Genomic DNA, 17095 nt, shown 5'->3' with positions numbered 1-17095 from the left:
TTATCTCACTTTTTCTATTATGGTATGTCATGTGTCTTAATAGTGAAATATAAATTGGGTCAAAGAATTTGTGTTGAGTAGTACATTAAGTTTTCCAACTAAATTCAAAAAATTAGCTCTGTTTGTTTTACCGTTAATGTTTTTGTTGAAGACTGGTTTCATTTAAGCACAGATAGTTTGGGTTCAACACATTGGCGGAGCCAGAGGGGGGCAAGGGGGGGCCCTGCCCCCCCCCCCTGACTCCTCAAAATTTTTGGTGCCCCCTTGACTCCTCAAAATTTTTAATAATAGTAGTCTAAAGTAGTTATATACTGACATGGAGGAAAAAAAAAAAAAAAAAAAAAAATGAAAGAAGGACTTTTACTTGTTGAAAGTGACCAAACCATTGCTTTTATCTTGTCCTACTACAACTTGCACCTATTTCACTATTTTTTATTTTTTTATTTTATATCATTATTTACACTTTTTACTATTTATGATACTTTCACAGTATTTTATCTTTGAATGATACTAGAAATACTACAAATTTTACAACTTATGTCTTACAAATTGACATGTCACAAATCACAAAAAAATCATTTCAAACATTTATTCATTATATTTTTTAAGTAACACTAATCACATTCTTACTCCATCAGTTTGTAAATTTTTAGTAGCTATGAATTGGTTAATTTTGTTTATTTATTTCAATAATATGAAATATATTCATATTTGCTTACAATTGTTTATTTATTTTGTTATTATTGTTGATTAATATTTTTTAGATTAATTTCACTTTTAATATCATCTTTTAATTTTGCCCCCTCTAGACTAAAATCCTGGCTCCGCCACTGGTTCAACATACTGCAAGTTCTAGAGAATCAAGACGAAAGCTACAAGTCGTATGAAGGCTATATTACTAAGCTGCAAGTAGTTTTGTATATAGGTAGTTTTTCTATTGCTAGACAGCTGTACCTAGTTGTGCATCCACTTGTACATTCAGTTATCTACTTGTGCAAGTTGTTAGAGTTAGAGCATCTTCAGTAATTTTTCTAAATTTTTGTACTGTTTGGACTTTGAACAATGAATAATGACATTTAAGTTTTACCTACTTACTTTTTTAAATTTATCTTCTAAGAGACTTTTTATCTTTTCTTTATCTCATTTAAATATTATTTCTTCATTCATTATTTATTATTTCTTTATTATTTTTTTTAATCTTCCTTTATTCTTCCTCTATTCACTCCCAATAACTATATTTTTAAAATTTTTAACAGCTATGTTTTCCACACAAAAAAAAAAAAAAAAATTCAATAATTATATTTCTCAAATGGTAATATTTCTTAAGGGATTTTTATTTTTTATTATTCATTAACTTATAATTAATTTTCTTAAAAACTTACCATACTTATCATTAAAAAAAGTCCACCAAATGTTTAGACCAATCATTTTTTTCCTATTATTTATTAAATTACAATTAATTACTTTTTAAAGAAAAAACTTACCATACATTTCATTAAAAAAAAAAAGTCCCCCACACGGATTAGACCAATTCCTTTTATTTCTTATTATTCATTAAATTATAATTAATTTCCTTTAAAAGAAAAAAAAAACTTAACATACTATCATTAAGAACAATTCCACCACATATGCACACACCACACATTTTCCTTTTTCTTTCTCCATCGCCTTTCTTTTTTGTTTCATTATCGTCAAACACAAAGAGAAAAAAGATAAGAGAAATCACCCCATAGAAATTGCCAAGACAAGGCTGGCCCTAGGCCTAGGCCAATTAGGCCATTGCCTAAGGCCCTCCTACTAGAGAATGGCCCCAAATTAGGGGGGCAAAAATTGTTTTTTTTTTTAAATATTTTTGGGAGATTAAAAAAATTTTAGTTTACATTTTTTTTTTTACTATTAACAAAGCCCAAATAATTAAGTAATGCTAGAAATAAAGATAAGATAAATTTAAATAAATAAGTCTTACAAATAGACATGTTACTAATCACAAGTAATTGAAATAGGAAAATGTTAAAAATACTATAAATTTTACTACATAACTTTTTTTTTTTTAATATAAGATAAAAATTATACTCTAGTTTAATCTAAGTGTATATGTGTGTAAAGCTCCCTTATTGAGACTTAAACCCAAGCTTTTACCCCCGCACCCCACAAGTACTTATACTGGTGGAGTAACCACTGCGACAAGAGTGTGCAGTGATCTATATAACTTTTATAATTTAATGTGACAATGAATATGCATGATAGGTGGACTTCAACAAACTATTGAATGCATTTTTGAATGAATTTTTGTGATTGATTATATATCTTTGTGATTCTCATGTTGTAAATTTCACAATATCTCTAACATTTTTGTAAGCCTTATGTTACTGATCACATTCGTTACAACATCAGTTTGTAGTAAAATTTGTTACAATTTTAGCATTTTCTCAACAAAAAAAAAAAAGATTTAAAAAAAATTATTATATAAAATGCTAGTTAAATATTATTTAAATGATAACATAAAGGCCCCATTTGAAGATTTTGCCTTAGACCTCCGAATCGTTTAGGCCAACCTTGCACCAAGAGAGAGAAGGGTGGCCGCTGCGAAGGCTGGTGGAGATCATCCACTCATCGCAGCTAGTCCTCCTCCTCACCACCAAGTGCATGCAAACCTAGTTGGGTCAGATCGGCTTTGGTCTCTTTTTTGTCTTTTTTTTTTCTTCTTTCTTTTTTTATTCTGATTCACTTTATTGTTACAATGGAGCTTAGATCAGCTTTTACGTTCTTGATCTACTGATTTTAGATTTGTTGTTCTAATTAAATTTGTCTTTTTCCCTTTCCTTGATTTGTTGTTTCTGTTCTGATTTTAGATTTGGTTTTAGTTTGGATACAGCGTTTTTTCCTCAACGTTTGTGTTTGTGCTGTCTCATGCACTATTCACGGTACTCACAAGTACTTTTTTCAGATAAAACAACTTTAAAACAAGGTCCTATGACACTATTTACATATTTAAAAATTATTTTACTACAGTGTTTTCAGTTTTCGGCAATAAGTGGTATCAAAACAGACCCTTGTTGTTCTAATTAAATTTGTTCTAGTTTAGATTATGTTTGTGTTTTGATTGTGTTACCATTTAATACATTTGAGAGAGAGAGATGAACAAAGAAGAAAGGAGGAAAGAGAAGAATATTTTTTTTATTCAACCGGGTTTTTTTTTAATATAAAATATTAATTTGGAGTTGGTACAATGTTCTCTAGATCAAGAGAACTACTGTAGCAACTTAAAAAAAAGTGGAAAAGTTTTTCTTTTAGAGAATTTGTTGGGGCTGATTTTTGGGGTTTGCTTTCCAAAAAATGGCTTTGGCTAATCTATTGGAGATGCTCAGTCTTAGTTTTATTTATTGCTTCTTTAATATACTCTGCTTCTTGTATATAGATAAGACCAGGGACTATGTATTATTTAGTGTACTTGATAATATGCATAAATAAATTATTAATGTGGGGGGAGAAAAACCTAACCCAACTGATTGGGCCCAAGGCCCTAAATGAGGAACACTCTTCATCCGAGGAGGTGAGGCCTTTAGTCAGAAGCCCACGCCAAAGGGGGATGCCTTGAGACGAGCACGCATACCATCCGAGGAGATTCTCATATGTCCGAGTAGTCCTTCATCCTCGGATCCGAAGAGGTTAGACCCAACACGAGTATGGGAGGTTCAAGCGATCTATTTGACAAGTGTCAAGAGGGAGAGGAACCTCGGACACACATAAAGATAACGGGAGCAGAGAAATATCAAGGAGGCATACTTCAACCACCCAATTTAATACACTGCACCTACCTTCCTGGCCGCATTTATGTGGATAGGACCCCTGAACAGTGCTTTCTCAGCTACCGCCACTCACATAAGGCTAAAAGTGGGGTGATGGGACATGCACTCAAAACTTCATCCGAGGAGGTGAGGCCTTCAGTCAGAAGCCCACGCCAAAGGGGGATGCCTTAGATGAGCACGCATACCATCCGAGGAGATGCTCATATGTCCGAGTAGTCCTGAATCCTCGGATCCGAAGAGGTTAGACCCAACACGAGTATGGGAGGTTCAAGCGATCTATTTGACAAGTGTCAAGAGGGAGAGGAACCTCGGACACACATAAAGATAACGGGAGCAGAGAAATATCAAGGAGGCATACTTCAACCACCCCATTTAATACACTGCACCTACCTTCCTGGCCGCATTTATGTGGATAGGACTCTTAAACAGTGCTTTCTCAGCTACCGCCACTCACATAAGGCTAGAAGTGGGGTGATGGGACATGCACTCAAATGGGTGCCTGGATGATGAACAAGTGGACGGAGGAGATGTAAGAAGGCAATGCTATATAAGGGAAGAGTGTCTCTGATAGGAAGGGGAGGAGAAACAGGAGAGAGAGAGGATATATTAGATGGTTGTAGTTCCAAGAATTGTAATCTGAGATTATCAATGAAAAACATCTCTTCGGACAGAGTACTCATATTAGTCCGAGAGCACATTAATTCAACTTCTCCCATTGGTGTTGCTGTTTAATACTGTTATTTTCATTATTAGCCTAGCCCTTTCACCCACTCTCTACAAAATTTATTGTTTTGGGCTCGGTGGGCTCCGAATCCATACCTCCTTGGGCATGGGCCGCAAAAACTGACCCTACAATTTTTATATGAGATCACCACTAATTTTATTTTTTATTTAAAGAAAAAAACATTTTTATAATATATTACTCATAATCTATGTCCTCAAAAATTATGAAAATATTGTTAGATTTGTCATGTCATCAATTGTTCTACTTAAAAAAAAAGGGCAATCTTTGAGACATAAAAGAGTTCAATTTTTATTTATTATTTTTTATATAGCTTCTTAAGGCGGTAAATTTATATTTATAGCCAAAAAAATTATAAATATTTTTCTTAATATGAGCCACATTTTTTTTTTAAATATTATTTTGAAAGAAAACTGGAATTTGCCAACTCTTTTGAGGATATATATATTTGGAAGGTAGGGACAGAGCCAGCCAAGGCGGCCATGGCCCCTCTAGATTTTTATTTTTAAAGTTAAGAGTATATATGTTTTATGAGTTTTTTAGAATTTGACCAAAGAAAATTATTTTTAGCCCCCTTAATATAATTTTTCCCCCTTTACATGATAAGAAAACGATAGTGGTGACAACAAGAACAACATAATTATTTCAAATAACAACAAAACATCTAGCCCATACAACAACAAAAATTAGCCCAATCAACCAAGACATCACTTTAAAAATCATTATTTATCAAATCTTTTTTTTTTTTTTGGAGAAAAATTATTATTTATCAAATCTAATCAATGAATCTTAGATCTATTAATTATTTTTTTATATAAAAAAATCCCTAAATCTATACAATACCAATCGAATAAAGAGAGAATATTTCCAAGACATTGTCGAATGACTAATACACATAGACATAATTAATTAATATCATAATGATAACCTATAAATTTATAATTAGTGATTGTTGGTGGATGAGTGGGAATCATTATTTTTTAACTTACTACCTTAATACTTTAGTTTATTTATCTATTTTATTGGGCGGTCCACTATTTTTTTTAAGTAAAGTTTGTGATCTATGTCTCTGTGTTTTGAGCACTTTGGCATTGTTAGGCTTACTAAATATAATTCTCACTTGTTTATTTATTTATTATTATTTTAGTTTTGGCATTTTTTTTTTCCTATCAGATTCCCTGCATTGGATCGAGTAATTGTGGTTTTAGAAGACCACTATTTATGTATTGTGGTTTTAGAAGACATAGTGTCATCTTATGGTACATAAATATTTTTTCTTTTTCATAACTAGTCGACCCATTTGTAAGTGACGAACCAATTGACAAATTGAGAATCAAGCATTTTATTTTTACTCTTGTTAAAGGCAACTGATTTTTTTTATTATTATCTTTATTGAGTAAGTCCATAAACACTCTCTTTCATTTTTGTCAAGAAAGGCAACTCATTATGACTTATGAGAATGACCAAGAAAAAAAAAAAAAACCTCATAATTATGTATATACAGACTACAGTGGACTCCAGTTATGTGGATGGATCATCTGTTTTCGTATGATATGAATTTAGACAAATGGCTGTCGAAATTCAGATTAGACAGGAAGTAGTATAGAAAAGAGCTTCTTCTTCTTCACCAAGATAAAACCAATGGGTGGTCGAAGAATGAAAATTTTAAAACAAAGACCAGCACAAAGTAACAAAGTTTGTCTCATTATTAAAGTTTGCATGGAATTTGAATTTTTGTTCTTATAAACTATTAGTTTTGTATGGTCCTTAAATTATTAAAAACAATTTTACTTTCTGTTGATTTCCTATCATGTTTGTCTGATTTCAAACAAACTTTAGATATGAAACCAATATTTTCTTCCCAAAAGATAAAATCATAAAATTAAGGAAACACAAAAATCTACATAATTCTAGGATTTAAAACAATCAAATTTTCTACTGATACATATATTTTTATGTGTTCAATCTGACGGAAATGTAAGAAAAAAGAAACAAGGAGTAGAAGATAATGATAATAAGTTGACAAGCCTACAAAATTTTCCAAAAAGAAATAATTCTCAAAAATCATGGTTTGAGAAGCCAAGTCAAGTTGATATCCTTTTTCGGCCACCTTGACCTCTAGATTGGTAAGAACTTCCTTGATAGGCTCCCAAAACTTAGCCCTCTCTTCATCACATATCACAAGCTTCAATTGCTCAAGATTTGTAGTTGATGGTGGCAACTCATTTCGCAAGCTCAAGCACCCTTTCATGTGGATCTCCTGTAATTTACATAACTCACCAATCTCTTTTGGCAAGTGTCTAATGCTTAGGCAATCAGATATGTCGAGAAGTCTTAAGTTTTTAAGGCCTATGATAGATTCAGACTTTTTAAGGCTTGTGATAGATTCTGGAAACTCACATAAATCAGTATAGGACCTAAGCCTGAGCACTTCTAAATTCACTAGCTTTCCAATCTCTTCGGGAAGTGTAGACAGTTTATGACAATTGGTGATAATGAGTGTTTTCAAGAGGATAACATCACACAGCACTGCAGGCAATTCCACAAGATCATTACAATAGTCAATGTTTATCTCCATTAGATTTGGCAATGCATCTGAAACTTGGATAGTACAATTCCCAAAAGCCTGACCAATATTACACATGAACAAGGATATTTTCTTCAAACTCTTCAACGATACAGGGGCCTTGAAAAGGGAAGGGATTGAAACCTTCTCCAATCTGATTGTCTTTAAATCAGGTAGAGAATTGAGTAGTTGAAAATTTCTTAATTCAGTAGGAAAGAAACCATAATTAGTGATGATCAAAACCTTGAGATTATCCATTGTATCCACAAACTCAGGTAAGCTGTAATTCTTTGTTTGGAAGTTCAGAACTAGAACCTCAACTTTGGGTGCTTGAATGTTGCACCAAGTTGACGAGAATTTATCTGCAAAAAGTATTATATACGATGTGAGAGGGCACTCAACATGTATTGTGTGCATGCGTGTTTGTGCATGTGTGATAGAGGGAAACATGAACAAACCAGTTGAGATCGATAACAAGCGGCAATTGATGGGTTGCTGATCCTGTTCTGTGCACCAACTTGGTAGAGTGTTTCCCCTTATGTCCATAATCAATCTTTGCCTATGTCTTTCTGGCCCCTGGCAGCTTTCATATATAGCTAGCTCTCTAAGAAGATCATGTTGTGTGACATAGTCTTCATTGTAATATTTGTTGATCTCACCTGCATCTTTCCTGGTGATTGGGAAAAAATTATAAGTTGGAAAAGGTTCAAATTATTTCTTCAAATGGTTCATAAAAAATTAAAAATTTCTTTCTTCAAATGTGAAAAGTATATCTCAAATGATCTATGATAAAATGTTATTGCCATAAGAAGTTAATTAAGCTATAACTTATAGGACATTACAATAGTTTGTGCCTAACGCTGTGTACAGACTTTTTACTAATTATATCTAGCAACTAGCAATGGTTACATGAAGAAAGAGGCTACAAGAATATCAGACCATAGAAACAAAGAGTCAGTATACCTTTTCCTCACAAGATTAGCCAGATTCCGGGTGGCAATTTTATGTAAATTGTAAATGGCATCGTTGCCAACTTCATCTAGTTTATGTAATTCTGCCCACATATCAATAAGGGCAGCCATAGGGATCCTTTGGTCTTCAGGAAATGAACCTAGATCCATGAAACATTCTTTGAAGATGACCTCATGATCTGAAATTTCTAGGCTTTTTCGAAGACAATCAAGCAAATCAGAATTAGAATTGAAAATATAATGACTATTAGACCAATTCTTAGCTATACTGCACCAGGCCTCAACAGTGTTCTCATTGGGTAATCCACCAATCACTTCGAGTGCCAGTGGGAACCCGCCACAGCCTCTCACTATCTGCAATTTATGGAACCAAATAAAATCAGTCATAGTTTGGAGGCTACAGGGGTAATATTGGTCAATGTTATAGTAACTCAAACCACATGAATTGTTTTGAAATATGAAACAAGGCTAGTAGGACCTTCTTATCCTTCTCCTTTTTCACTCAAGTTTTGGGAACAATTGGTTCAAAACAAAACAAGCAAGCTCAAATGTATGTATAAGTATGAAAGCATGATTTTGGCAAATACATTTGTTTTTTGTTTTTTTTTTTTGGTTGGGAATAGAGTACATACGGTGTCATGTACTAATCAAGACCAAAACTAGATAGTATTTCGTCATTCATATGCATATACGTACCTTAACCAATGGTGAAAAGTATAAATAAAATTAAGCGTTTTTCATCTGAATATTTATGCAAGATCGACAAAGCACCTTGTTGATGGCTTCAACAGGAATGTTAGAACTCTCATGTTGCAGAGATGCTGAGTGATGAAGCAGCATCATTGCATGGTCATCATTTAATGGATTTAAGTAATATGTAAAGCTAAATCCTGGAAGTGCTGTTCTTGAGGTCACCAGAATATTGTAATTTGGAATATCAAACATAAACTTCTTAAGACGGAATTTTGATCCAGACCAAACATCATCCAAGATCAATAATATAGGATTTGATCCAATTTTGGTCAGTCCTTCCCGTAGCTGGTTGATTGCATCTTCATCACTTTGGAACTCGGGCACCTGATCACTTATATATTGATAAAGTCTTCGCGCAATGACCATCAGGTTGAAATGTTTAGAAACGGGGACAAAAAAAATATTGTCCTTAAATTTTCCTACCCAAAAACAATCCAGTTAGAAAGTTGCCATTGAGGCACATTTCATTTCTTATAACATTGTAAACTGAAAACATGGATAATAATGGTGGGCAGATGAAGTGAATTACACACAATTTCAATCGCAGCTAAGATTAAGAGGTGTGTGTGTGTATGTTACATTTTCTTTCTTACTACGCTTCTAAGGCAATAAATGCAGAGGATGAAATGTTCCAAGAACAGTGCTTCATGACTGTCAAGAGGGTTAACACTTAACACCAAATAATGAACATAATTAGCAAAGGCCTATCATATCTTACCTAATGAGACATAAATTTGTTTCAAACTGTAGTTTAATTTCACCTTTACCTTCTTTTTTTTTTTTTCTTTTTTTTTTTTTTTTTTTTTTTTAAATCCAGTTAGAAAGTTGCCATTGAGGCACATTTCATTTCTTATAACATTGTAAACTGAAAACATGGATAATAATGGTGGGCAGATGAAGTGAATTACACACAATTTCAATCGCAGCTAAGATTAAGAGGTGTGTGTGTATGTTACATTTTCTTTCTTACTATGCTTCCAAGGCAATAAATGCAGAGGATGAAATGTTCCAAGAACAGTGCTTCATAACTGTCAAGAGGGTTAACACTTTTTTTTTTAGTGAGTTTCAACCTATGGCGTCCACTCCTGATAATTGCTCTTTATTATTAGACCAAGACACCAATCAGTTTTTGGTGTAGGCGGGGATTGAACCCTAGATCTCTTATACAACCATCAGAGACTTTACCAGTTGAGCTAATTGGAACCCACAGAGGGTTAACACTTAACACCAAATAATGAACATAATTAGCAAAGGCCTATCATATCTTACCTAATGAGACATAAATTTGTTTCAAACTGTAGTTTAATTTCACCTTTACTTTTTTAATTTTTATGAATCGTAGTTTAATATCACTTATAGAAATTCAAATTTTCATGTGTGATCGCATTCCAATTACTCATACATATATAAAACATATATATATATATATATATATAAGCTAAAGTGTAGTATTTATTGTTGCTATGTTCCTATTAAGCCACCTCATCTGTTACGTCATTGACCATACCATTAGTCTTTTTCATATTTATTTTTACCTCTAATTTTTTTTTTTACAATATTAAATAGAAAATAATATTTGCTTTACAAATTCATTTTAGACGGTTTTAACTTTACATATTCATTTACTTTAATTTTGATGTTATAGCTAAATAATAAATCAATGAAAAATCAAAATAAAAACGTTGTCTATATATATTCCTCTCTCAAATTTATTTTTTCATTTTTTTTGTTGAAATTTTTTTTATTTTTCTTGCATCTTTACCTTCGATTGATGAATATTATTGACTAATTCATATGTGTTCCTTAATACAAGTATTTGTTTTTATCATTTTCTTTACAACACTAAATACTTTTAATGAATGGTGTTTGTTGTTGATCTTATTTGAGGAAAATCATATTATAAAATGTCAAATTTTGTGTTGTTTTCAGGTTTTAATTTATTTGAAAAACAACAAAATAATTTGGATAAGCTAATTAAGAACAGTTAGTGTAGTTGAAGACAATGATTTTTGTGCAGTTTACTTTCACTGTTAAAACAAATATATATATATATATATATATATATATAAGTTGAAGTGTAGTATTTATTGTTACTACATTCCTATTAAGCCACCTCATCTATTACGTCATTGACCATACCATTAGTCTTTTTCATATTTATTTTTACCTCTAATTTTTTTTACAATATTAAATAGAAAATAATATTTGCTTTACAAATTCATTTTAGACGGTTTTAACTTTACATATTCATCTACTTTAATTTTGATGTTATAACTAAATAATAAATCAATGAAAAATCAAAATAAAATCGTTGTCTATACATATTCCTCTCTCAAATTTATTTTTTCATTTTTTTTGTTGAAATTTTTTTATTTTTCTTCCATCTTTACCTTAGATTGATGAATATTATTGACTAATTCATATGTGTTCCTTAATACAAGTATGTTTTTTTTTTTTTTTTATCATTTTCTTTACCACACTAAATACTTTTAATGAATGGTGTTTGTTGTTGATCTTATTTGAGGAAAATCAGATTATAAAATGTCAAATTTTGTGTTGTTTTCAGGTTTTAATTTATTTGAAAAACAACAAAATAATTTGGATAAGCTAATTAAGAATAGTTTGTGTAGTTGAAGACAATGATTTTTGTGCAGTTTACTTTCACTGTTTGTAAACATTTTGTTTAACAAATTAGTAGTGGATTGTTATGTCCTTTTTATACGATGTTCTTAGATGCTTGAGCAATTGCCTTAAGCGTTTATGAATATTTTATATTGTTCTTTATCTTCCTTATCTTATTAGAGTATTCTTTGAGATTTTTAAGAAAACAAATTCAATTTTGTGCTTCAAATTATTTATTTTATCTATTCATTTTTCACATGTTGGATTAGATGTAACATTAGATTATAGCAAAATTAACACAATACTTCTTGTTTTTCAAAAACAATTCTCTACTTTTTTCCCCTTTGGAATTGTACCCTTGGTTTTTTTAAAAGGAAAAAGAGTTACAATCTTTTATTTTTCCCTTTCTTTTTTTATTATTTTGAATTGTAGTTTATTTGAGTTTTATTAATTTTTTTAGATACATTTCTTGGTATTTCTGATTGTGCAGTATAAAAAATTGGGTTTGAAAAAGTTTGTTTAAAACTAAAAGAATAATTTCCAAATTATATATACTTTTTAATGATATAAAAAATATTAGAAATAAATTTTATTAAAAATTAATATTTCACTAAATTACCTTTGAATTCTTGAGAAAAAATGTATTATTTTGATTTTGGTACAATAGAAATTATATATATCATATTATTATATATAATAAAAGTTGGGCTTAGACGCCGTGATTGTGCCATGTGGCTTCACCAAATTACATAAATTTTATTAAATTTTTAGATTTTAAGAAAAAATATATATAATTTTACTTCTCCTATAATTTCTAAATGAATATTAGATTAATCAGGACTCTAATTCATTGTTATCTCTAATTCATTGTTATCATAAAGTAAGGGTTTGTTTGGATAGAACTTATTTTGCTGAAACTGAAAACTAAAAAAACTGTAGCAAAATAATTTTTAAATGGGTGAATAGTGCCGTGGAACCCATTTTTAATGAAAAAGTTGCTAAAAAGTGAGATTTGTAGGACCCGTAAACAGTGCACGGTGCACTGTTCACGGCTGAAAATGCAAAACGCAGACTTTGTATCCAAACCCCACCTAAGTGTATGTCTATTAAAAAAAAAAAAAAATCATATAGTAAGCATAAAAACATTTGAAAAGATTGTTCCAAGAATTATTGAAGGACGAAGGCAGGAAAGAAACAAATGCAAGGCAGCACAACGCCCAACTTCTTCAGAAGTCTGCACTAATTGTTGGTGACCTCACAGACACAAACAGAGAAAGAGGTATTATAGCAGAAACTCAAAGTGATGGACTACAAAGAATTAGTGATCTACATCTGTCATTTATGGCTATGCAGTATCCAATACTGTTTCCTTTTGGAGAAAGATGGTTTCTACATTGGCATTCCTTATTTCAATAATGAAGGAAGAAGAAAAATAAAGCGAGAAATTGTTACAGTGAGGTATTATTACGCATATAGGATTCAACACCGAAGAAATGGAGGACAAACAACTCTCTGTGGTGGTCGACTCTTCCAACAATTCATAGTTGATGCATATACAGATATTGAAGAAGAAAGACTAAGGTTTATATGCAAAAAAACAGCCACAATTAAGAGCAGATTTGTACAAGAACGTGCGTGATGCTGTTGTTAGAGGTGACACAAGTCATAAATCACTTGGTAAAAGAATAGTTCTCCCTGCAACTTTTACAGGTGAACCAAGATATATGATACAAAACTATCAAGATGCCATGGAAATATGTAGATGGCCAGGTAATCCTAATCTATTCATCACATTCACTACAACAAGAGACAATTGATGATAATGGATATCCAATTTATAGAAGAAGAGATGATGGAAGATTTATACAAAAAGGAGATGTCAAGCTTAAAATGTTATTGACAGGTATGACACATGGAAGAGCTATGATTGCTCAACTTTTATATCATATATAATTTAATATAAAACAAAAAACTTTAGTTAAATATATATTCATTATATTTTTGAGATCATGCAAATTTATGATTGCATTTCTTAACTATTACATTGAGGTTGCCACTTAAATATGGTTTAAATAAATTTTTTTTTTAATTATTGAATTCAAGGTTATTCATTTAAATATGCAATTGAGTTTTAATTATGCAAACTCCCCTTATGTTTTTCAAGCATCTCCTTTTTTATTAGTTGCATAGTTATCTACCATATTCCATTCAATTAATTTTGGACTTATATATGATTTTTTTAATAAAAACTTAATCTTACACAATATGCATTCATTTGGATATACACCATTGTTAGTTTCTTTAAAAACTTTCTCCCCTCTTCCTTTGTGTGTATGTTAAAATACAAAGTATTCTAAAAAAAAAAAAAGTAAAAGGTTACTTCATTTAAAAAAAAAATATTATGCCCGTGCGATGCACGGTTTAATTAAAAATCATATGTAACTTAAACAAAAGATAACAACAACTAAGTTTTTGTTTTATCTAAAAATTGATAGAGATGTATAGAAAAAAATTCAATAAAACAATTATAATTTTGTGTCTATCCATGAGGCATTTAAAAAAAAAAAAAAAGAATTCAAGGTTGATATTAGTATCGTATACATGTACTATGATTGTTTTTTTTTTTTTTTTAATTAATGTTGATATGAACAATTAGGTGAAACCAAAATTCTAATCCCCTGAATGCTAGAACTCATAAATCATAAATGAAGTAAATCTCCATTGCTAAAAAATAAATCACTTAGAATTATAGATAAATTAATAATAAAAGAATTAGATGAAGAATTTGGATTGTATTCAAATTGAAATTTTTATCAACTTAGAAATTTTAGAAGAAGATAAGAACAATATATATATATATATATAATCAAATCTAACAAAATTTCTACAATTTGGGTGAAGTCACGTGGCACAACCACTGGCTTTTAAGCCCAACTTTTATCATATAGTCGTGCGATGCACGCCTAATCAAGAGTCATGTGTAATTATTGAAAATAAAAAATAATAAATTTATAATTAATTAANTAATTAAACCGTGCATCGCACGGGCATAATACTAATATATATATATATATATATATAAAGATTACATTTTGTGATTGTTTTTATAATAAATGAAAATATGATTACGAATTACATTACTATTTATTAAATTAGAACAAGTTGTAAAAAAATAATAATGAGACTATCCTAAAAATATTATCACGTGCAGGATCCGCCACTAGTGCTTATAAAATTCAAGCAATAGTTCAATTTCAGATTCAACAATGAACTTTGTTAAGAATTCAACTGATATATTAGTTGATTCGAAGAAGGATTGAGTTTGCTAGTTGTGACATAAACGATTGTACCTTAAGATTATTGAGTATTTTACTGCTAGTACAAATGCAGTAGTTGTGATATAAACGACTGTAGCTTAAGATTACTGAGTATTTTATTGCCAGTCGTAATGCATGAGTGTGTCAGGTGCTCATTAAACCATAACACAGCATTGTACTTCTTTCTCATCTGATTTAAAAAATAAAAATGTGTAGCATTCTTGTTTATATAGCATTTTAACAAACTTCTATACGTATTTTGTTTTAGGTAGTACCTAACAGTTTACTAAGATCCACATACTAGCACAATAAATAACTTTAAGAATATGCAAACACATGCCAATTATGCATATAAAATCACATACACAAAAAAGAAGAGAGAGATCAAATACCTTTAATTTCCTGGTCATGACCAAGCATTTTCACCAGTGTGGTCTTTCCGCATCCTCCAGGGGCAGTCAGTAGAATCTGCTGCCTCTTCTCATTCAGCAGCTGCGTCTTCAACACCAACAAAGGCAGATCCATCCCGACAGTAAAATCCGGGGGTGGAGGAACCACACACGAGTTGCCCCACTTTTAATCGCTAGCGACTCCATTCGCTTGCAAAGAAAATTCTGCTTCTCCAAAATCTGCAATATATCCCTTCTGTTCTGAGCTGGGATATGAAGCTGAAAGAATGTCACAATGGACTCATTCAACTCTGCAAGTTCTTTCTCAAAAGAGGAGTCCAACTCTTGGTTGTCCAACATGCCAATGTGCTCCTTGGCCTTCCTCATATCTTCGATCAAGCTCTTTGTTTCCTCTTCTCGGTCATCAAGTATTTTGTTTAATCGTGTTATGTCTTTAACCACTGGATCTATAAGATCTAGATTGTGTTTGAGGCTTTTAAGAATTGACTTGAACATAAGGGCATCGCTTCCAACACTCTTAAATGTGTCATGCAACACATTAACTACCTCTCAACTACATCATCAATCATACATTTAGCTCCTGTATTGAATCTTAAAGATTGCTACCTCGAGTTTTCCTAGTGCCATTTGTGCTTTGACATCTCTTGAAATCCTACTCTATCTGGATGTAAGGTTCAACTACCAAAATCATGCCATTTACTCGGGCTCTCCCTTGCTTTATGGACATATAGATTTTTCTATGCTCAACGTCCTGAGCCAGAGCCCGCAACCTGCTGTTACCCGAGTCATTCTCAGGATTAAGCTCTCTAAAATCTCTTGATCTAAGTGATTGCAATTTGTCAGATGGACACTCCCTGATCTTAGTAGCTTATCCTCACTGCGGTCTCTGAATCTGAGCAAAAACAATTTTACACGATTGCCTGATGCCATTTCACAACTTTCTATGCTTAAACTTCTTTGCTTGGATAATTGTAGCAAGCTTCAATCGTTGTCATGTCTTTCATTAAGTACGAAGTATGTAATGGCACGAGGATGTACTTCATTGGAAAATGATTCAAATAACTCTGTTGTCTGGAATTCGGGTGAAGCAGGATTGACTTTTATTAATTGCCTTAACTTTCTTGAGGATGAAGAAGGAAAAATCACCGAGGGTTTTTTGCTGGACAGCTTGCTCGAGAATGGAGGCAAAATAATTGAGAATTCTTTGCCAGATATACACTTCCAGCCATTGTGGCAAAGTTACATGGAGGTTTTCCTCTCGCAAACATGCATGCATTGAAAACATCTTTTTACACTTTTTTTTAATAATTTGAACATCTTTTTACTTTTGCATTAATATTTTACAGGATCATATTCGTGAAAGTGAAGAATTTTATAGCGTGTTAAATCAAATTGAAATTCCAACGTGGTTCGACCATGACCACGGACCATCAGAATCGTGGTCGTCATATGACATATGTTCAATCCCGCTACATCAGTATAATGCACATCAGTATAATACTTTTGTACAGGAATTTCTCTATATCGGGTCATATGTTTCAATCCCGCTACATCAGTATGATACTAATTGGACAGGAATTGCTCTATGTGTTGATATTAAAGTCCAAAAAAATTTGAGCGAGGTTTCTCCTGGTGATCCTACAGATTTTCATGAGTTTCGTTTGGAAATGCACGGTGGTCCTGAAGATTTTCCACGAAACTATAAGTTCCCTAGAGACAAAATTGATGTTGGCTCATTTGGAATTTGGCTATATATTTCGCATGTGAAGTTAGGAGTACTATTACATGGATGTGATGACATTAGGCCATTCATTAAAACCTACAGCCCAGATATTGAGATTAAAGGGTGTGGTGCACGTATACTCCATGAGCGAGATTTGGTACAATTTGTACAAATCTTAAGCC

General features: G+C 31.7%; 1 protein-coding gene across 1 annotated transcript; it reads right to left on the bottom strand.

The window, feature by feature from the left end:
* Nucleotides 1-6452: 6452 nt before the first annotated feature.
* Nucleotides 6453-15735, bottom strand: LOC111991854 (probable disease resistance protein At5g66890). The gene is given in 7 exon segments (XM_024023665.2): nt 6453-6654; nt 6656-7479; nt 7576-7787; nt 8081-8442; nt 8860-9260; nt 15173-15344; nt 15347-15735. Coding segments are annotated over 7 exon segments (2349 nt in total). The 5' UTR covers nt 15686-15735; the 3' UTR covers nt 6453-6615.
* Between the last annotated feature and the right edge of the window lie 1360 nt (nt 15736-17095).

Source organism: Quercus suber, unplaced genomic scaffold (assembly GCF_002906115.3).
Source record: "Quercus suber isolate HL8 unplaced genomic scaffold, Cork oak 2.0 scaffold_2, whole genome shotgun sequence".
NCBI lineage: Eukaryota > Viridiplantae > Streptophyta > Magnoliopsida > Fagales > Fagaceae > Quercus > Quercus suber.
Note: the sequence above shows the minus strand (reverse complement) of the source record. Positions and strands in the feature narration are given on the sequence as shown.